General features: G+C 37.5%; 1 protein-coding gene across 1 annotated transcript in view; it reads left to right on the top strand.

The window, feature by feature from the left end:
• The window catches only part of PKHD1 (PKHD1 ciliary IPT domain containing fibrocystin/polyductin), a 499,663-nt gene that overhangs the window by 254,508 nt on the left and 222,052 nt on the right, over nucleotides 1-23,103 (top strand). The window contains 1 exon segment of the mRNA XM_077162050.1: nucleotides 812-940. Coding sequence (XP_077018165.1) covers nucleotides 812-940 — 129 coding nt within the window.

Below are 23,103 nucleotides of genomic sequence, written 5' to 3'. Positions count from 1 at the left end.
ATATGTATTAAGAATGATTAGAGGATCATACCCTTTGACTCAGAAATTTTATTGCTAAGAATGAATCGTAAGAAGATAGGATTATGGGAAGATTTGTATAAATATATTTGAAAGCACATTATTTATAATTAAAAATAAAGTGCCAAACATTAGGGATTAAGTAAATTATGGGCTTTTTATATGATAGAGTATTATGCAGCTGTTAAAATTATGTTTACAAAGAGGTGTTTTTTTTTTTTTTTTTTTTGGTGCATGATTCGGGAATTGAACCCAGGTCTCCTGCATGAAAGGTGGGCATTCTAACCACTGAACTACCCATGCACCCTTACAAAGGGTTTTAATGATATTAAACAGTGCTAAGCTGTTTAATGAAAAACTGCTAAGCTAAACAAGAACGACCTGTGAAATTGAATGTATGATATAATCTGAATTATGTAAGAGTGCTGAGAAACTCTGGCAGAAAATACTATAAAGGGTTAGTGGTAGTTATCTCTAGGTGGTAAGATTATAGGCGAATATTTTCTTTTTCTTTCTTTATTTGCATCTTCAAATATTCTACAATAAGCATATGCAGTATGTGTACTAAGATGAAACACAAATGCTTAATAATGAAGTAGAATGTATTTCTTTTTAGTACTACTTGCTTTCTACCTGATTAGTTAATTTTATAGCAGTTTATAAAATACTGAAAGGCAGCAGCTTTGGTAGGTGAAGATGTAATCATCATCCTATACTAAGGATAGAATTTGAAAGTTATGATAGTGAATTAAACTTTCATAGTTACCCTTGCTATTTTCGTTTTGTCTTCCAGCTTCTACCTCTGCATCTGAATCAGCTTTAAAATGGTCTCTTCCTGAAACTTGGAAAGGTGTTGAAGAGGGTTGGGGAGGACAGAACCATACTATCCCGGGTCCTGGGGATGACGTCCTGATTTTACCTAGTGAGTAAAAACACATGGAATTAAATCACCAGACAGATTGAAACAGAACCAGTCTGATTGAGAATTATCTTTCATTAAATATACTTCAAAGCACAATAAAGAGTGTGGAGAGAAGTAGGCACTTAGGTCTATAAGCCTCTTTTTATGTGTTAATGTAGGAGAAAAGTTTCATAAACATAGAATGAAAAAAATGTCCAGCCTACTTTCACTAAAGGGGAAATAGTTAGTCATCATGCCAAAGGAGTTAGAATAATCCACTAACTGGGTAACTTTTCTTCACATGTCAGAGAACAGATGTGTAGCAATTCCAATATCCTATGTTTGAAAAACAGGGTATGGAAGGAAGCAATTTGCAAGTGCCTTCTTATCATTTGCATTTGTGAATCTTTTACTTATAGAGCTGAGGAAAATGACAAATTGCCATGGTTTTTCAAAGATTCTGGAAGAGAACAGATAATAAAATAGGGGAAAAAAACTATCATCTATTACCATCTATCAGTCTGTCATCGATCTATATCTAATATATCTACCTATCCACCTATCAATGTCGAGTTATCTATCCACCTGCTGTCTTCCATCCATCTATCTAGAACTCTAGGTCTGGAAAATTGATTTATCAGATAAACCAAACATCCAACTATACTTATAAAATTCTTCTTTCTTAAGAGAGAATTCTTAAAACTCCCAGAAAACTCTCCCTAGCCCGAGAGAAAATATTTTTCACAGAAGAAATGCATTTCCTACTAAAGACCTAATTCAGCTTATGGTTTAGTTTGAACCTCTTAATGTAATACTGAATAGAAGGACTGCAAAGGAAAAAGAATATTTGATCATCTGTGAGCTATTATTAATGATGATACAAAACATTTATTTAGAACTAATAAGGTGCTGGGAGCTAGTCTCCATGCACTAAATAATGTAACCCACACAGTAACCCTGCAATGTCAGTAATATTGTTATCCCCATTTTTATAGTTAGGGAAACAGAGGTTCAGAGTTAATGAACTGCCCAGGGTCACTCAGTGTGCAGTTCGGCAGAGCCAGGATTTGAATGCAGGGAGTCTGGCTCCAAGTCCTTATTCTTAACCACTTAAGTACATTCCCTCCCTGAAAGGAAAATGAGCAAAGTAAAACACAGTAGTTGCATTGTCTGCTGTGTTTACAAAGGAAAAGGAAGCCAGAGTGAGCAGAGCATGCTGACCATCTTCTAGGTACTGGTGGCAAGTCCGTAGTGTGCATGCAGAGAGAGTAGGGTTGGTCAATATGAACTTGAACTATTTTCTCCCAGTTCCCCTATCCTCCAGCTTTCCCAATGGAAGATATGCCTTTTGAATAAACAAGCTCTTGAGTCATTTCTGTGGGGAAAGGAAAAATCTATTCTGTTTCAGCCATCTCTTTGATGAATCTAGCTAGCGGATTGGCCCTGGGCTATGGTTTTCCCCACTAAGTAAGTGGCTTCTCCCATCCAATGCAGGAAGCAAGAGAAGCTTTTGGAGGTTGCCAAGCTTTCAGCATCCTTTGGGGCTTTTGTGCGGAGGGAGGAGCAATCTTGGCTATCTCACTTGGCAGTGCAGCTGGTGGTAACCGCTGTGTGTCATGGCTCCAACATCCTTCATTCCTTTGTTCATGGTGAGCTCATAAGATGGGCCCGAATTCTCCATGAAGCTGCTTTAAAATAGCACAGATCATTGTGCTGGGGAAAAATGTATGCATGGGGTGGGGGTGTACAGGAATTAGACATATTAGTTATTTCTCAACCAGTCCTTCAGTGTTATTGGGAGAATCAGAAATGTTAAGATTTTTAAATGATAGTTATTGTTCATTGTTTTTGTTTTTAAATGGAAAGGCAGGTGAGTGACAACGGATATGTAATATATATTAAGTGAAATCATTGCTTTTTCTTCTGTTGCTTCTCACCACTTCTCTATTAAATGCTCTTCAAACTCCAGCAGATTGCCTTTTATTGGTCAGCATTTGAGTCCATCATTCTGTTCGTTTGGGGTCCTGTGCAGGAGCTGCTCTGACTTTCTTTTCTGATCTTTGTCAAATTCTTACTCACATTTAGACTCTGATGGAACGTTGTTGAATCTACCTTCTATTTCTACTTGTGGTTTTGTCTCTTTCCGCACTCTTGATCTTTTCCTGGTTCTCTTGTGCTCTTTCATCGCAAATCTTCTTTGTCTCAAGTAAGTATGCTCATCTGAGTCTGGTACAAAATAATCACTCAATAAGTGTTGCTAGAATGAAGTGCATGATCTCAATGCAGCCATCCATAATTTAATACCAGGAATACATTTTTGGGTTTAACATATTACAATGATAAGAGTTTGCAGGTCTGTGGAGAAGACTGTCTTACCCTTTGAATGAATTCCATGCTGAATGACGACTTGATTTTGATGATGAAAGTAACGATGATGGCAGTAGAGCTTATAACTTTAATGCTTGGTGTATGCCGTGTGCTAGGTGACCTACTTGCATTTTTCTCATTTAATTCTAATAACCATTGTATTGTGGATCCTATTATTATCCCTGTTTTTTACAGATGAGGAATCTGGGGCACAGAGACATTAAATAACTTGACCAAGTTTCATTCATCTACTAAGAAGCTGGGGCAGAAACTCAGATAATTTGATTCCAGAGTCCTAACTCTTTATGATATATGCTTTTTTAATGCACCCTCCATACTCACTCTGATCCATCTAAATAAGGCTACACATTATATTGAATTTATACTTGTTTGCTTAATATTCATATTGTCCCCTCTACTTAGAATTAAGAAAACAAAAATCTATTCTTATTGAGTGCCCACTCTACTTTAAGAATTCCATCTTCTTACTTCCTCATTTGGCACATAAACTTCCCAAGAAGGTGATGAGCCATGGGTAAAAGCATTTGCTTTGTATCTTGTACCAAATGCAGTTGTAATTCAAATGAACACCCCTTTCCATTTCAATTTAACAAATTTACTGAACACTCATGATGTTCAAGGTACTGTAGCAGGTGCTGAGAACCTGGGGATCCCAAAAACAAATAAAATTTAACCCTGACCTCCTCAGCTGGTGATCTAGCTGGTTTAATAAAACACTTGATACATAATAACACAGTAAATAGCCATAAGAAAAGGCAGAATGTGTTTGGAATGAAATGTCTCAGTTGAGCAGAGGAGAGATGGCTTCAGGGAGGAAGACACATTTGAAGTGTACTTTGGAAGGCGAAGAAAGAATTAGAGGGGCAGTTAGGAGGCATATTGGGGAGGTAGTGTTTCATAGGAGGCATTGGACAGGCTGTGAACTAGGATAAACCTGGCTGTGCATTTGGATTCTGACATTTACCAATGGTGTGACACTGGACAAATTTTAAACCTGTCCGATCCTCACCTATAACATGAGGTCTAAATTAATATAATGTTTTGAAGATTAAATGAGATAACATTAGTGCTCATGACCTCTGCATAGATTATTGGTAGAAATGGAATTACAGATGAAAGCAGTAATTGTTAATGTTATCAGGTGCTCTTTTCCTTCATTTTTCCGTCTGGCTGCCCCTCTTGGCCTTTGGTATTAGCAGCACTTTGTATTTGCTTTCCAATGGCTTATTATTTAATTTTCACAATATCCTTGGAAGCTAAATAGGTAATAACTATTATTACAGTAAAAACCCATTTTTACATAATACGATTTTAATGGAACTGCTGATTTTACAAAATGAAAGTGACTGGTAAAGAAGATTTAAGTGATACTTTTGAACCTCTAATATAATTTTATGGTGTTTTGTATATTTTAATTCATTAATAAAGGAAATGTGTAGAACATTCCCATCATTATTCAAATAGAATAGCATAATTTTTCAATAAAATTCTTAGGGTAAATTGCTTATTTCCATTTTCTGGAAAATCAATTTTATGGAATGACCTCAGACCCATCATATTCCATAAAAATAGAACTTTACTGTACTAATAAAAAGATATCACTTTCTTAAATATGGTCCCATTTTCCTTAGAGGTGTTCTGTCTTTATAGACATTGGATTTTGAAAGAGCTGTAAATTTTTTTCTCTGTGGTATTATATGGAATAAGCTGAGATAATCATGAAGAATTTGCTCTCACAGTTTAGTTTATGATAACTGTACTTCACCCAGGAAAGTATATCTTGACCTTCTTTTTTGCCTTCCAAATATGGCACAATTGTGTTAAATGTATTCTAGACACTTTGTGGGCTGGGAACCATGTTTTTTTAGCTTACTCTGCAAATCTCAAAGCTTCATAAAACACAGCTAGTCGATTGGTGAATTATCCTATTAACTCCTTCTCCATATTTTGAGTTGTGTAATTCAGAAGTTGTGTAACTGCACTGACTGAGTTGTGAAGATGCTTCCAGTGCTTTCTCTGAAGGAGTTTCAGCCTTGGAAATATAAGACCCTTTTTACATGAGGCAAGCTTAATGGAAGGAAAACGTGTTAAAATTCCAAATGATAGGATTCTGTTTTGAAGGGTACAGATATGATATCATGTAGCCTCAAGCATGTTTTTTTTTTTTTATTTTGTGGTGTTTCATTCACTGTTTCATTTTCTGTATTACTTTGAACTGTCCTTATTTGAAGAGATGAATGAAAGAGTACTGATTTTCTTTTATGACAGAACAAATTTCTGTTTGTTCTGATTTTCAATACTCGGGTGCTTTAAATGGCAGAGATGCTCATCAAAGCCATGTGATGTTCAGTGATGGTGATATTTAACACATTTTCTTGTTAAATTGCCAGGCATTCATGTTGGTGATATGTGGCAAGATGATTGTAAATCAGGAAATAAATTTGGGAGAGAGGAATTTCTACAGAATGTTGTGATTATAAAATTATTGACCTGACCCTTTCTTATCTGAGATCATTTCCAATTTTGAATGAGATACACATAAATCGTGATTTGGGTCTGCAATATCAATTAGAGAGCAAATATTATATGTCCTGTTGTTGTCTCTAAGCTTGCCTATTTCTCAAAATTTCGGTCTTGTACCATTTGGATGAGTTAGAAAAGTCCTGTAGACCACCATCCACTTATTCTGGGTTACTAATAAGTGGGAAGGGAAGAAACTTGGAGTTTGGATTTCTGGGGTCTTTTTTATAATTCATAGCATCATAATGGTGACAGCTGAGGTGAGGGACATGTTCGAGAAACCACCCAGAAATGTAATATCATAAAACATTCATTTCCTTTTGCTCAAAATTTTGTATAGAAGGTCTATGCAACACTGTTCTTGTCTGGGTTTTTTTCATGCACTGCAATCAGATGATAGCTGAACTACAGTCATCTAAAGGCTCAATTTGTCTAACCCGCCAGGATGGCTCACTCACAGGACTGGCTGTTGAGTTAGCTGGTAACCTTGGTTCCTCTCTACACAGAGTTCTCTCTTGAAGCTGCTTGGACTTTCTCACAGCATGGTATCTGGACTCCAAAAAAGAACATTCTAAGAGTAATGCCCCAAGACTGAGCTGTCTAAGATAACTGGGTAGAAGCTGCATGCCTTCTGAGTTAGTCTTAGCAGCCCCAGAAAATCATGGCCATCTCATTCTATTGTTCAAGCAAGCCACTAAAGTCAGCCCTGAATCAGGAGCGAGGAATTAGGCCCCACCTCTCAGTGGGAGGAACTGTAAAGAATCTGTAGCTCTATAATCTGCCATCATTTATGAGTATATGTGTGTGTATGTGTGCAATTAAAAACAGATGCACCTGACCTAATTCAGCAGATTTGAGTGTTGTAGGGCCTGTTAAATTTGAACTGTCTTCTCTCTCTGGGCAGACTTTATTTAGATTCTATTTTCTTACATGAGACAGAAACTATAGACGACCATGAGATAGATTGGTCAAAGGATTTTAGTTGCTTCATTCTTTACTACAAATAATACTTGATCTTATTGCATTGCCAGCTCTGCCTGAAGGTGGGAGTCTTCAACCCTTCAAGCAGTAATTAGGCGTCTAATCTAGGCTTGCTCATTTTAAGACAGGGAAACACAGTGTTTGGGCTGTAACCTGTGGCCAAATCTTTACATGCATGACCAGTCCCAGGAGCCTGGGGAGGGTGTGTGGCAGGATGTGGGGAGGGGTGGAGGATAAATATTTTAACTACTTTATTTCTTTCAAGGCAGAAATGAAAAGTCCAGAGGTACAACAGTCAAAATGTTTTTTCACCTTCTTAAAAACTTGAAAGCAAAAACTCATTTTTAAGCTTTTATCAGAAAGAACAGTCAAACTTGATTTTTGAAGAGGTACTTTTGACCCAGTATCCATGCTATTATCAACTAAAAATAAGCAAAGATATGATTGAAACAAAGTATCTTAGATACTGTATAATTCTCTCTCCTTTTTAGGCAGTTTCTAGAGAGATCCATAGACCTCAGTGAACCTGCTTCATGGTAAAAGGTGTTAAGACCTTCTTCTCCATAAGAAAGAAAAATCAGGGTCTCAGGCTCCGAGGAGCAGGTATCCCCAAGGATTTCCCCAATTAGTTTATTTCATTTTTGAAATATTGAATATAATTATTTCCATATACAAAATAATTTAAAAACCCTTAAGGGAATCTTACTTCAAAAATCTTTGCACTATGGAGTTCTTTTATGGACCTAATGACTATCTAGTAATTGGTTTTTTTTTTGAGATATCTTTATATGGATTTGCTTGTATTAGGTCCATATTAATATATGGACATAATTAACATAAATACATAAGATAATTGAATAGATAGGAAACTCAGTGGCTATCTAATCCAACTAAAATGAGCTAAGATAAATGCAAGTTTTATAAACTGTAAACTGCTATGGAATATGTTAGCATTGTTGCTCCAACTGATATGTTGTTTTGAGTTCAGTCTCATTTATAACCCAGTGTTGCAAATGGTATCCTAAATTTTTAAAGAAGGAATACTATCTTAGTTTGTATTTTTGTCCCTAAAATAAGATTGCATTGCAAGATGTAACACTTGGAGGCTAGGAAGTTCCTTCTAGTTGCAGTGATCACAATGAAAAAAATGGCTTCTTGCAATTGACTAGCAGCAGTGCCCTAACTTACCGACCATGGCCAGGTACAGAGTGTGCTTGCCAAGGATGGATAATTGGGAGTTGGAACTTTTTAAATCATTTCTCATAAAAATGAAATTTCAATGAAAATAACAGCAGGAATTTCTATTTATGCAAGCGAGGGAAAGAACATAATAATAATATAAAATATATTGAAAATTATTGGTATCCTATCCCTAATCTCAATTTGTCTATCTCTGCTAGGCTCAATCATAGCCTTTCTTTCAGGGCTAATTAGAATTTTCTCTTGGGATCCAAAGTTGTGTAGGACCTGACACTCTTTATGGCTTGTTAACTTACTAGAACTAATTGAAGTTTCTCTCTAATCAAGTGGCTTTTTTAAAAAAATGTTCTTCTGTTTTCACTTACCTGAGTAACACATTGTCTTAGTCTATTACTATTAGAATCACAGTAATTTTCTAGGTGAAAACATACTTTCACATGGTGCACAGATCATAATTTGGGGAGTGGGTATTGGCAGATGTAAAATAGGTAAGAGACTCAGGGTTTATTTTTACACTAACCCTACTTAAAGAATTGCCATTTTGACAATTTTATCTCCTACTATCTCCAGTTCCCCAGAGGTGTGAGTATAGTGGGGTACCCATATTTCAGTCTGAAAGGAGCAAAGCAGGAATCTTGGTGAGATACCCATGATGCATTTCTTCAGTTAGAAAGGTGTGATTTTTTTGCTACTATAGCAACTTTTTTCCTCCTAAATACTCTTTACATACTTCCTTATGCATCCTACACTTATGCAGTTTAAAACTTAAACTTTAAAAGTTTAAAGGATCCATGCAATCTTCTCTTGAGGACATTCAAGTCTACATTGGACCTAGCAGGACAAATTTTTTCTTCAGTTAGAAAGGTGTGATTTTTTTGCTACTATAGCAACTTTTTTCCTCCTAAATACTCTTTACATACTTCCTTATGCATCCTACACTTATGCAGTTTAAAACTTAAACTTTAAAAGTTTAAAGGATCCATGCAATCTTCTCTTGAGGACATTCAAGTCTACATTGGACCTAGCAGGACAAATTACTAGCTTCCTAGTAGCAATAAGTGCAATGAGGTTACTATGGAAAAATATAAATATGTATCATAAACTTAATAGAAAAACAGAATTGGCAGGTTTTGGCATTTATTAATTATGAGCAGTAAAGGAGATTGAGGCTGAAAATATGCCTCAGGACTTTGGAGCATGGGTGAATGATGAGGTGGGCCATCAATAGAAATAAAGGATGCAGGGGGGAAGGAGTAGTTTATTAAGGAGTATAAAAATTCCATGAAAGATATACTAGATTTTGATTTAGAATGTCTAGATGGTAACTGGAAATGTGGAGTAAGGGTTTGGTGGGAAAGTCAGGAATGGATTTTTATTTGGGAATCATCAGAAGAGTTGACTAAGGAAGTCTTGGGTTTTATTTAGGGTAGAACTGCTGCAGAGAGATATAAGGAAGGGATATGTGATGCTTCATTCCATCTGTCAGTTGGTTAGGTTATAGTGCCCAATTGGACAAACAGTGGCCTAGTTGCTACTGTGAAAATACTTTGTTGGTGGGATTTGCATCTGCAATCAGTCAGAAGAAAAATTTCTGCCTCAAAGTCATCATTGGCTCTTGCCGGAATTTCCCACCAGGTTGCTTCCCCTGGAGAATTCAGACTAAAGATTTTAACATCATCTTTATTGGAGTTTCCAGCTGTGGCTTGTCCTAGGGAGTTCAGACTTGCCAGCCTCCATGGCCATGTGAGCCAATTCTTTCTAGTAAATTTCTTTATGTATCTCCAGTTTCGTATATACATATATATCCTGTTGACTTTGTTTCTCTGGAGAACTCTAATACAGTTAGAAGGCAATACCTTGGAGGAAAATCTAATTTAAGCATCGGAAAGAGAACCAAAGGAGGAGCAAATAGAAAAGCAAGAGAATTAAGATAAAGGAAGCCAAACAAAGAATAAATTCCAAGATTTTGGTTGAAATGGTCAACAAGATAAATGCTCCAAGGAAGACTAGGAAGATGGTAATTAAAGAAATTGCCTGAGAATGAACTGTATAATCTCTGGAGGCTTCTACAAATGAAATGCAAAATCTAAGGCACCAAGGCACCAACACTTGCTTGCCTTAAAATTTCACGTCTGGATTGCATCTTTATGAAAACTCTTAGAGATTAGTATCCTCAAAGATCCCCATATCTTTGTTAAAATTAAAAGCAATTATTCTTTAACGAGGCAGTAGCACTTCTAGGGTGGCAGCCAGGCTGTCCTGTTTGCTCTCTGATTAAAATACTACCAAGTGTACTGAATGAATAGGCTCATGTTAGAAGTTCAGCCCAACAGAAATAATTGATTTGTACAGCTCAGTCTGTTTGACTGGGAAAACAAAATAGGTTATATTCTGTAAGATATCACTGCCACTTTCTAAAGGAGTACAGTATTACAAAAAGTATAAAACAGCAAGGTAAATTTTTTTTCTAATTAGGGGTTTGGGTATATGTGTTTAACTCTTAAAATGAGTTCGATTCCAGAGGTTAAAAAAAATGAAGCTTGAATTATTTGAAACAGGCTCCATTTGTCCATTGGAACATATTGATTAATTCCTTTCACCTCAGGATATTGAAAGTAGCACTCAGAGATTTTGGTATTTATTTTTGGATATTGATATCAGGAACTAATGTCTTTGAAATCATTAGAAAAGAGAGTGATTTGACCAGGGCTGAGGGATTGCTCAGGCTGCAGGGCTTTCAGTGCTATAACTAAAAAAGTCTGAGGCCAACCAGTGTCAAGCTGGTCACCCTATTAAGAAATCACATTTGAAGTTCTTACCAATTTCATATTCTATTATTTCCACCACAACAAATTTGCTGAGAATTAATGAAACTTTTCCTTGTCTAAATGCATAAACTTATATTTTACCTAGTTTATTTCCCCCCAAGAAATTTGTCTCATGGAATTAATATTCTTTGGGGAGACACAGGCATTTCTTACAAGAAAAGGGGACCTGAGTGATTCCACGTGTTTTGCCTTCCTGGTTGGGTTTGGGGAAGCAGGAGCCAATAGGGAACAGCTGCCCATGGGGGCCCTCATGCAGACCAGGGCTTTTTTCACTTGTTCTAATTGGATTACTTCTTTTTCTCTTTACTTTATGGTCTGTTTTCTATGCTGATATTTTTGGAATGTTGAATTAAATAATTCATGATTTCCCATTTATTGGTTAAGGTACGGCTGCTACTTCTTTAGTTGATTGTACGCCCTCGAGGGGGCTTTTGGAGTCTCCTTATATGCAGAGTTTTAAAGATAAGAAGTTTGCCCAAGTGACAGGGCCATTTTAGGTACAGATGGGCCAGCAGGGGTAGGAATAACATAGGTGGGTCACTGTCGACACTTGGGGTACCACGCTTGACTTTTTATACACCCTTGGTCCCTTTGGCAGTCTGCTAAAGCCTAGATCCATTCTCACAATAATGTTTTTGATATATAAAATAAAGCACATAGAGTTAGAGAAGAAGCTAGTTATATCGATAAAGATATTAAAATATTAGCTATATAATAGTATATATGATTCTTTATTAGAGCATTAAATAAAAATGTTGAGTGTTGGGTCTGATAACTATCATGATTTCAAAGTAGTTACAGCAGAAATCCCCCGAAAGATCACAGCCATAAATTCCTTCCTTCCCTATAAATGTGTGCGAGATGAGCCTTCCCTTGAATCTGGGCTTAGTGGCTTGCTTAACCAATAGAACATTGTAGAAGTGATGTCCTGGGACTTACAAAGCTACATTACAAGAAAGTATGCATGATAAGGTCCTTCTGCCTGGCTGTCTCACTTGCCATTGAGATGTTCCTTCTGAAAGCACAGCCCTCAGGCTATGAGAAGTCTAAATCAGGTGGGAAGGCCACTTACAGCCCACTGGTCAGCAGCCCCAGGTAAGCTCTGGCCAATAGCCAACATCAGTTTCCAGCCATGTGATTGATGCATCATAACTACCCAGGCCAGTTGAGGACAGTAGCAGCTCTTGCTGACTACTCTGAGATTTTCCTTCCTTGATCTGAAAGCATTAAAACTCTTTTATATCATGTTGGCACTACTCAGGATTTCTTTTGTGTGCATTAAATAATGTTCCCTTAAGAGGGCCATTCTGATTTTCAGTTCATTAGGGTTACACTTGGGACTGGAAGAGTTAATGGCCACATACTACCCAAGAAAGCTAAAAAGAAATTAAAACTCTTCTTCAAGGTGAGTATTATCTCTTCTACAAAATTGATTTGCATTTATTTCATCAGCTGACATTTGCATAATGTACCGATGTTAAAACAGAAATCAGGCTTTTGTTGAGTAACTATTTATTGGGCATATTACTTATGATGTGCCAGATACTTTGCCATGGGTTGGGGATAAATTGGTGAGAAGGTATCTCCAATACCTACCTGTCTGAAATTTACTACCTAAATGGGGAGAAAAATGTAGTTATACATGTACTTATAAACTAATAAAACTAAAAAGTGTGGGTCAGGAAATATTCAGAGAGTAATGAAAACATATACCAGAAAAGCCTAGTCTGGAATAGGAGGGATCCAATTAGTAAGGCTATAACAACCATGTAGATACTAATAATACATTTAGTCTGTATATCTTGATGTTTCCCATAAACTAGCTCCTTATAAGCATCATGGGGGGAAATGGGGAAGTTAAATAAGTTTAGAAAATGCTGGACTAAGCACAGACACAGTTATTTCTTTGCATCTGGTGTTTTATATGGTAATATGGATTGGGTAACTTCCACGGGGGGATGTTGGAATTGGAAAGGTGTGCATTTGCTTCTCAAATGTATTTGACCATGTAACTCTTTCACTCAGAGAGAATTCATGATGCTGGGATTTCAGGAAAATGCCTAATCTGATCTAATACAAATAACCACTCTGTGAGGTTAGGAAACCAGTTGTATTAAGTAAGATTAGGTCTTCTATGAGTAACAAAGACCTGAAAAATAGATATTTCTTTCTTTCTTACATAAAATATGTCTGTTGCATTGTGCCAGAAACTTTGACTCCTTTTATCTTCTTGCTGCACCATGCACTGTTTCCGTACCCAAACCCACTATATGGTCCAATATGTTTGCTGGAGCTCCAACTATTGCAACCACATTCCAGGCAGCAGAAAGGACAAAGTGACAAAGAAAGGTCTGGCTCCATATTTTAAAGGCTCTTCCCGTCTCATGTGGCACTTTTGTTGTATCTTACTGGTGAGAACTTAGGTGAATGACCATATCTAGATGGAAGTGAGGCTGGAAAATGTAGTCTTTTGGTTAGGTGACAGTGTGTTCAGGTAAAAATTGGAGTCCTTATTTATTTATTTATTAATTAATTAAAAAAATTAACAACAAACAAAACAGTAAGATATCATTCCATTCTACACATATAATCAGTAATTCTTATCATCACATAGTTGCATATTCATAATTTCTTAGAACATTTGCTTCAATTTACAAAAAGAAATAAAAAGATAGTAGAGAAAAAAAAGTTATACATACCATACCCCTTACCCCTCGCTTTCATTTACCACTAGCATTTCAAACTAAATTTATTTTAACGTTTGTTCCCCCTATTATTTATTTTTATTCCATATGTTCTACTCTTTTGTTGATATAGTAGATAAAAGGAGCATCAGACACAAGGTTTTCACATTCACAGAATCACATTGTGAAAGCTATATCATTGTTCAATCATCATCAAGAAACATGGCTACTGAAACACAGCTCTACATTTTCAGGCAGTTCCCTCCAGCCTCTCCACTACATCTTGAACAACAAGGTGATATCTACTTAATGCATAAGAATACCCTCCAGGATAACCTCTCGACTCTGTTTGGAATCTCTTGGCCATTGACACTTAGTCTCATTTCACTCTTCTCCCTTTTAGTCAAGAAGGTTCTCTCAATACCTTGATGTTAATTCTCAGCTCATTCTAGGTTTTTTCTCAGTCCCATGATGCTGAGTCTCAGCTCATTCCAGGATTTCTGTCCCACATTGCCAGGAAGGTCCACACCCCTGGGAGTCATGTCCCATGCAGAGAGGGGGAGGGTGGTGAGACTTCTCGTCATGTTGGCTGTGGAGTCCTTATTTTTAAGGAAGAAGGAGAGAATGAATACCTCAGAGGCAGCTAGTGGTTTCTGCCACAATCATCCCTGTTTTATAGCTGAGAAAAATGGATCCAAAAAGGGCCCAAGAAAGAGATCAAGATCTTGGGTCGGCACAGAATCAAATCTTGGCACCCCTGCTTCTTGAGTCTCTGGTTGATCACACTACCACTATTTAATCATGTAGGACAGATTTAAATGGAGACTTTCAAAGACTGTGATATACATAGTCATGGTGACATATACAGATAATACCATGATAAAGTATATATTTGGGAGAGAGATAGATGTATATGTAGGACTATATGTTTCTTAGAGATAGAGCCTGAAATCTGGAAATTAGTGGCACTTCTTGAATGAAAAATGATGAATGGTAGCTGCCTTTTATTCTGGATGTATTGTATGAACATGATTCTATTTGTCAAACTGCCATATGCTCCAGGGCTGACTCTCTGTCTAATAATGGCTTGCCCTCAGTGTTCTTCATTCAGGACATCCGCGATACTCTGCATGCCTCGGATTCAGTCTGGAGCCATCTGTTTGCCTGTCTTTATTTACATGGTAACGTCACCTGGTCGCACTGCAGTGTCTGGATAAAAGCTTTGATTTTACCTAAATTAAGCTATGCTGTTGTCTTTTTGGTTTAAAGACAATGGGTTCACCCCACTGACTGCATTTCTCAAGCATCTGTACCACGTGAGGGAGACAGTGCCTAAGTAGCCCGCAGAGTAGGGTGGAGCAGAAGTGGTGGGCACGTGGCTCTATGCCAGGACTGGCTGGCTCTGCTCCACATTGCGAATGGCAGGCAGCACTCTGTTGTCTTCTAGCACCTTATAAACCTTTAATGGGAACTTCCACATCTTTGTGCTTCCAGTATCCAGAATAGTTCCGGAAAAGTTGAGAATGAGTACTGATTAAGTCACAGCCCCTCTCCTCTATTCCTATGGATGGTAATTGATGGACTTGTGTTGGCTCAGCAGTATTGATGGTCCAGTGAGGGTGAAAGCCTTGGGGTGGATTCTCTGGGGATGTGGTTAAGAGACTGGCTATAGTCCTGAATCTGAGCTCTGGGACCGGCAAATTAATTCTTTCTCTCTCCTTTTCACCCCTCAGAGGACAGATTACCATGTGTGGCAGTGCTCTCCATTTGAGAGATGTAGGAGAATGAGTGTCTAGAGCAGAGGTTCCTCCCCTAGATGCAGATATTGGTAGTTCTAGTCCTCACCAGAGTGGCAGTTCTTCTTACTAAACCACATGTGAAAGGGAAGTGGGCAGCCTGTGATGGCACAAATCTTATAAGCAGAATAAAAGCTTAGCTTTGACACTTTGGGCAAGAAAATAGAGACACAGATCTCTGTGGTAGACCGATTCCCAAATTTCTGACTCCTAAATCCTCATGAGGAAACACTGGAAATTAGCCCATGGCAAAATGTATCTGTGTCTGAAATCTCAGGATTCTGGTACGATGGACAAAACTTCTGGTGCAGAGGTTATCCTGGAAGCCCATGACTCCCGCTCACTCCTCAGGCGACACCTCGTATTTCTTACCTCTACCCCTCTGATCCCCTCCACACTGTTCTGTTTGTATTATAAGGGGCATCAAGAGATTGCGTCATAATGTGTGTTCTCCTTCACCTTCACCTTGACCCCAGGGAGCTCAGGGAAAGGGCTCTTCTTCCGACTTGTCATGGTCAATCACCTCAGCCACTTCACAGCCACACACAGCCAGGTGGACCTGGCACATTACGTCAACATCATCCTTGATTATGCTCCTTATTTCTGTTTTTCTTGGTTTAATTGGCTTGGTGTAATGACTGGCATATTGACATCTACATTCACACACACAGAGTATAAAGGAGGCAGGTCTCGACATTTGTTTACCATCTAACGTAGAGACTCTAAAATGGAGTGTGAAAGATAGTCCAGTGAGAGGGGTCATTGGAAAATGCTAGGACATTTGTTTACATTTATTTTTATCCTATCCTTTGAAAAATTTATCATTGCATATAAATATAGATTTTATGATGTATGTGATATTTAATATATAAGTAGTGTGGTGCCTGTATGTAATTTTTTGATTTATAATAAATAAATGTATAAATAACTAACATTGGGAACATATGATTAAAAAGTTATTCTATAGAAGGCATACTCAGCATTTGTTTGAGTTTTAGTATCATATTAGTATTTATTAGTTAAGGTAAAAGTCCCCTTTAAAGGCACTTCTAATAAACTAGGTGCTATATTTGGTATACCTCATTACATATGCATATGATTTTCTATAAAATTTTGAAAGTAAGTGGCAAAATAAACTATTAGAAATTTGATTTCAGAAACCAGAGCTAAGGCCGGAGTATCAATTTAAAAGATTTCACGTTTCCAGGTGCTTTGTTTTAAAAAAAACCTTCACCCTTGTGGAAACCTCAAAAACCCCAATTGTCAAAAGTAGCAAGTTTTAACTTTCCAAGGCCTTGGTCACATCCTGACATTGTGCAGTGTTTCAGGGGCTTCCCAAAACTTTTGGGGTAAATTTCGAACTCATTTGTTTAGACTGCGAAGCCCCTTTGACCTGGGCTCAGGGTCCCGCTCCTTCTGCTCATCCTTCATCGCCCCAGTTGGGCTCTATCTCCTGCTGCTCCTGGATGGGGCTGCCTATGGCTCCTCTCCGATTATTTATACTTGCAATTTCCTCTCCCTGAAACTTTCCCCTCCTCCCCTTCATGTTCTGCTTACTCGTCTCCATCCCAACTAACTCCCTTTTTTGTCCTTCAACACTTAACTTAGTGTCGCCTCTTCCAAAAAGTGTTACTGTTATCCCACTTGATATAATTATCCTTCCTCTATGTTCCTACAACACTTTGGCATCTTTCCATGATATACTCTATTCACATGTCCTGTAATTATTTTTACTTTTCTGTTGCCTTAAAGACAGAGACCATCTTATTTGACTTTTGATATCTCCGATGCAAAACCCATGCCTTGGCACACTGCATGCACTCAATAAAAGCTGGGGTGAATCAGTGAGATACTGAGATGTTGGTATTGACCAATCAGTCCGTATCAAAGCTTTTCTGGGGATTTTGGAAGCCAAGGTGGGGCCACACTGAGAGTCTTAGAACTCTCAGTTCTAAGGAAGGGGTGGTGGTGATGGGAGGGCATTCTTCAAAGTCCCTAAGAGCCTTAGCAACTGACTAGGGTAAGGGAGCTGATCCAGTTTATGGGGGCTGGTGGCCTGGTAGAGAACCTGGTCTGGGAAACACTCAACACCAGCATTTATTTCACATCCGTGGGCCAGAAACTTGTGAGATGTGCTTCCCGCAGCTAAGAAGATGCTCTATGCAAGAGAGACCTGGCTTGTTCCTTTTCTTAATGGAGTTCTCTGAACTCTAGTGTTCCCAGTAGGTGCCTCTCATTTCGCTTCTCCCCTGGTGAGCTGGTAGCCTTTCATTCAAGATCCTCTTCAACACAGCTTGCCTTCTCCCTCCTCTCTCCCCCTTCCACCTGAGCAGATGATGGGCCTCCTGTGGCTTAGCACCTGAGGAACCCTTGGGCCTGGTGTGGCTTGCCAATAAGGAGTTTAGAGCTCTCTGGGGATTTACTGCCTTCCCAGCCTGCAGGCCTCCTGTGGCTTAACATCTAGGTGTTGCCACACCTCCTGCGGTTTTAGCGTGTGAGCAGCTTGCTGGATCTTCTGTTTGCTGGGAAACAGTTTCAGAGGTTACACTTTCTCATTTGCATAGTGTCATGTAAGTGCACCTGTTTTTGTTTGTTTTCTTTTTTGGTGAAACTAGGAAAGGAAAAGAAAGCACCAGTGACTGCTGAGAGCTATGACATTGGCTACTATGAAGGGACCCAGGTTTTGCTGTTTGGCAAAGAGTTAAAGCCTACATCAGAGTATTGGTGAGGAAATTACTTGGGGCTGAGGGAACTGGAGAGATGTAATAAGTCTTTTAGGCTCTTAGAGTATGTACCTGGTGTGTATTTAATGATATCTTGGGAGTCTGAATGAATTAAAATGGATTCTGACATGTCTTAAATTATCTTATTCATCTAAAAGTGCCACTCTGGGGAAGGCTTTAGGCAGAACAAGCCTGGGTAATTCGAATGCAATGGGGAGGCAAATAGTTAAAGGATTTTCAACTGCTAAAGAAGGCTTTAAACTTTTTCTGGGAAAGCAGCAGTTTGCATGGAAGTCACAGCTTTTATAAATTAAGTATGGTTATGAGTCTCTTCCCCAAAGCTGCATGAGGAATGGAGTTGTTTTTTTGCTTTCTCAAGGGAAAAGGAAAACCAGGACCAAAGCCACTTATGGTTTGGCCCTAAGGATTTCCATGTAACATAGAAGAGGAAGAGACCAGTTGACTTGCAGAAAATAGAAGAATTTATTGATAGCATGCTGTTCAGCGTACCAGACTTAGTATAACCCTTAATTCGAGAAGCAGACTTTAACCAAAATTTTTATAAACTCTTCCCCATCCCCAGCCCCATTTCACCCACTCCCATCCCAGGCAACCCCCAATCACATTCCACTAATAAGGACCCATGCCAGAATTTTCAGTGCTAAAAGCTGCACTTGCCTTTGCATGATCTCAGGTTACTTGAATGTCAGTTGTCAGAGAAACTGGGTTAAAACCAGCAAGCCATAAAGCACTACTGGCAAAAAAAGTATGCAGGAAATAGCAGAGGTATACAAATTTAATTTTTTGAGTTAACAAAAGGAATGAGTCATTATGTAAATATAAGGCTGTTGAAGTATTTGGTCCACTGTGGAGATGTCAGATCTCTCATTTAACAGTAGTTTCAGTAATAACAGACTGGTGATAATGTTAGTGCTATTACTATTACCCATTAATATACCTGCTATTGTAATAAGACGAGTTCAGTTTTTTGGTGCCAGGTACTGTGTTAAATATTTGTTTTATCTCACCGAATCTTCATAACGACACCGTGACTCTGGCACCCCACTTCACACACAAGGAAACCAAGATAGAGAGCAGAGGTTCTCAAACTTCAGCACACATAAAAATCAATTCAGATGATTTTAAGATCCTAATGATCTGCTTTGTGAACCAACTTTGCAAGTGGTACTGAAGCAGGGGTCAGTAGGCTACACTTTTGAAAAACCCTGGCTTAGATGTTAAGTAAGAGCCCCTGAGTCCCATGGACAGTGAGTGGCTGAGTCAGGATTTGAATCCAAATCTGCTCTCTTATACATTCTGCCCTTCATGTTGCTGGGCCCTTGAATGAAGGCTCATTATTTTCCTTGTTTGTTTTGTACATCCAATTCTACGTGAATATTGGGCACACTTAAATTATTATCAGGCTTCTGGAACTTTAGTTTGTTAAAAATTGTTTTTTAAATGAAATTTTTCTTGTCCTAAATACAGTAGATATAAAAACATACCCAGCAAAATATCAAAGAAGTCTTTTACCCTTTCCTCTTGTCCTCCCTTGGATAACCACTATTCTCAATTAGGATTAAATTGTTATTTTTAATGTGTCTATTTATTTAAATCAGGTTTTGCTTTTAAAAATATTAATTGAGCACTTACTATATGATAGACTCCATGCTACCCATTTTAGGTGAATTCACTTTTGTAATGCCTACAGCCACCTGCAGAGGTACTGTTAGTATTCCTCTTTATCAGTTAAGGAAAAGGAGATTTACACATCAAAAAGCTAACTGGTAGGAGGGGCAAAACTTGAACCCAATTATCTGACTCCAGTGTTCTTATAAACCATGCCAAGATGTTCCTCAATTCAGCAATGAAAATATGTCCTAAGTATTTATATGAGGCTTATTTTCAAGTTGACAGTTTATCTTGGAGTACTATCATAACAGTAAAGAGAAATCTGTAGCATCCTTTTAAATAACTGCAGAGTATTCCAGAATAAGAATGGAGCATGCTTTATGGAACTGTCTTACTTTCTTACTGATTGTCACTTGCTTTGTTTTTTCCAGTTTTTCACTTTTACAAATGATACACCTGCAGGCATAACTAAGGCTTATTGTACATGTGGATGCATTTCTATAGGTAGTCAATTCCCAAAGTAGAGGCTGTAGCCTACCTACATCCAAAATCACCCAGGAGCTTCTTAAAAAAGTACAAGACATACCTTCAGAGAACAGAAAATTGCCATGTTGTGAAAGCTTTTAGAGTCCAGATAAAGATGGAAAGCTTCCCAATTCATTCTCAAAACTACAGAGTTGATTCTAAGGGTAGACAAAGATTATACATATAAAGAAGATTAGAGGCTGATCTTATGACATAAAGGGAAGCCTTAGCAAATCAAATGTACCTGTGCTTTAGAAAAATTATAAATAATGGTTAAGTAGGATTTAATCCTAGGAATGCAAAGATAATTCCAATTTTTAAAAAAAAATCTATAATATAATTCATGACGGGAGGAAAATACTATATATGATTGTTTTAACAGAGGATAGTTTTGGGTCTGGACAAAATTAGAACTATCTCTCCTCTCTCCACAAGATTTCACTTTGATTTTTCTTGTGCAATAATGTGGTAACACTTTCAGGACATGAAAAGACAGAAAAAGCCCTAAAAATTTTCACTCTTCTTCTCTCTACTTTAAATGCCAGCCTCTGCCTATTCTACTCCGGCTCTCTACCTGAGGGTGTACTTCTGTAATAGCTCAGACTGCCCATGGATCCACAGCACATAGGGCTTTGCAGGGCATGATGGACGTGTTTTCTATTTTAAAGAGTTAAGTGTGAGCAGGAAGAGAAAACTATTTCTAGGACAGTGGGGCAGCTTGAAGAAGGAAGAGATGAATTGAAAGCAGAAATCATGGGTCTATAATGATATCCAATCACAAGTCTCTCATATTTGGGACACTGAGGGACAAATTTCTTCCTGTTATTTCATAGGAGCACCTAAAGCAGAGATATATGAAATCCAAGCAGATATTTCAAGTAAGATTTCTGAAGGCATTCCATGGCCTGCTTTCTTTGTGGGAGGTAGGCTGTCTTCCTCATGAATGGTGCACAGAGATTTTTGTATGCCTTGCTTAAATGCAAAAGCTAATAATCACAGTATGTTAAACTCATCCAATTTCCATCAGAAGAAAAAAGTGTTTACATAATGGTATCAAGAGGATTTAGTAAGATATTTTTACAAGTGCTCCCATATCTAAAAAGTAGAAAACTTTTGATAAATTCCATTACCCATTGAACAACCACACAATTATTAAGTTAGAAGTACAAGGAATTTTCCTTCACTTGATATGGAGTATTTGTAAGAAATTCACGAGAAACATCGTAGTTAATTGTGAAAGATTAATTGCATTCCACTTAGGGTCAAGAAAAAAGCATGGATGCCTGCCATCATTCCTATTACCTGACAGTGCAATAGAACAGGAAACAAAATACAATAAAGAGCAAAACTATCAGAAAGAAAGAGGAAGATGATTATTTGTTTCTAGAAAAATCCATAAGGTTCAAGTGAGATACAATTAAACAAAAAGAGGCCAGTAAAATACCTGGAAGCGCCAACATACTAACACTCGATAGCATTCCTATATACTATCACCAAAAAGATAATATAATAGACTGGTTTCATGCACTAGGTTTGCCTTCTTGGAGCATATAATTCCCAGAGGGTTACTACGTCAGATCAACCCTGAAATCCAGAGGGACCAACCTCTCCAGAATTATCAAGCGATTGCATCCTCCTGACCTTCAGTGTGGCCACCCCTTCTCAGCACAAAATAGCCGGAATGGGCATTCTCCAAGGATCCCTATAGACTGGGAGAGGGATTAAAGGAGAGGAGGAGGTATAATAGAGAAAACTAGGCTTATCAATTGAGTATAGCTGCTGAAGCATCTAGAAGAAAAATCTGAGATGATGGAATGGTAGCCCATGACAGACTCAGGGATCTGTTCTGTAGCTGTTTGTTAAGGTGTTCTTTGAAAATTATTGCTTTTTTCTTTCTTTGCTTTGCATATATATCATACTTTACAATAAAAATAAAAATCTGAACCAATTAAAAATAAATTATGAAAAAATATAGAAAACTGAAGAAAATCATAAAGCCAAAATGAGACAGAAGGATTAGGTCCAAACAATATAATAATAATCAGAGAGTAAATATGAACTCTACCCTACAATTAGTTTTTAAAAATCAGCTACATTTTTTTCTAAAAAATTAAATGATTAAAGTTAATAAAAATTAATAATTAAAATATAACATGGAACTGTTTCTATATTGATAGCTAAAATGTTTCTTCATCTTTAATAGAGTGGCATCATAATCCATTGTAAAGTATTATGTGATCTGCTTAATAGTAAAATGATGAAAATTAAAAAAAAATGTAATAGGAGATTCTACTTTTAATAGAGAATAGATAAAATACCTTGACATAAGCCTAATGAGAAATCCATATGTCACATGAAAAAAGCTTTCAAACCTTTGCTGAACAAATAAAACTAAACACCTACACAGAGAAGCATAATATTGCAGAGACATCAAGTCTCCCCATGTTAATCTATAAATTAAAGTGATCTCTGTCAAATTTACATCCGGGCTTTTTTTCAATAGAATTTGGCAAGTTGATTCTAACATTCTTAGGTAAAAGCAATTATATTACAACAGGCAAGGAATTTTTTAAAAATATTTTTATTTATAAAACAATATACAAACACAAACGTTCTTAACGTTCGAACATTCCATACTTGGTGTACAATCAATGGCTCACAATATCATCACATACTTGTATATTCTTGACATTTAGAAATAATCACTCCAGAAAAAGAAATAAAAGAAAGAACTCATACATGCATGCCCCTTACCCCTCCCTCTCATTTACCACTAAGATTTCCATCTATGCAATATATTTTAACCTTTGTTCCCCTATTTTTTACTATACCCCTTACCACTCCATTTCATTGATCACTAGTATTTCAATCTGCTCAATTTATTTTAACATTTGTTCCCCCTATTAT

This window comes from Tamandua tetradactyla, chromosome 5 (genome assembly GCF_023851605.1).
Source record: "Tamandua tetradactyla isolate mTamTet1 chromosome 5, mTamTet1.pri, whole genome shotgun sequence".
In the NCBI taxonomy this organism is placed as follows: domain Eukaryota; kingdom Metazoa; phylum Chordata; class Mammalia; order Pilosa; family Myrmecophagidae; genus Tamandua; species Tamandua tetradactyla.
The sequence above is the reverse complement of the archived record's forward strand: the minus strand, read 5'-3'. Positions and strand labels throughout refer to the sequence as shown.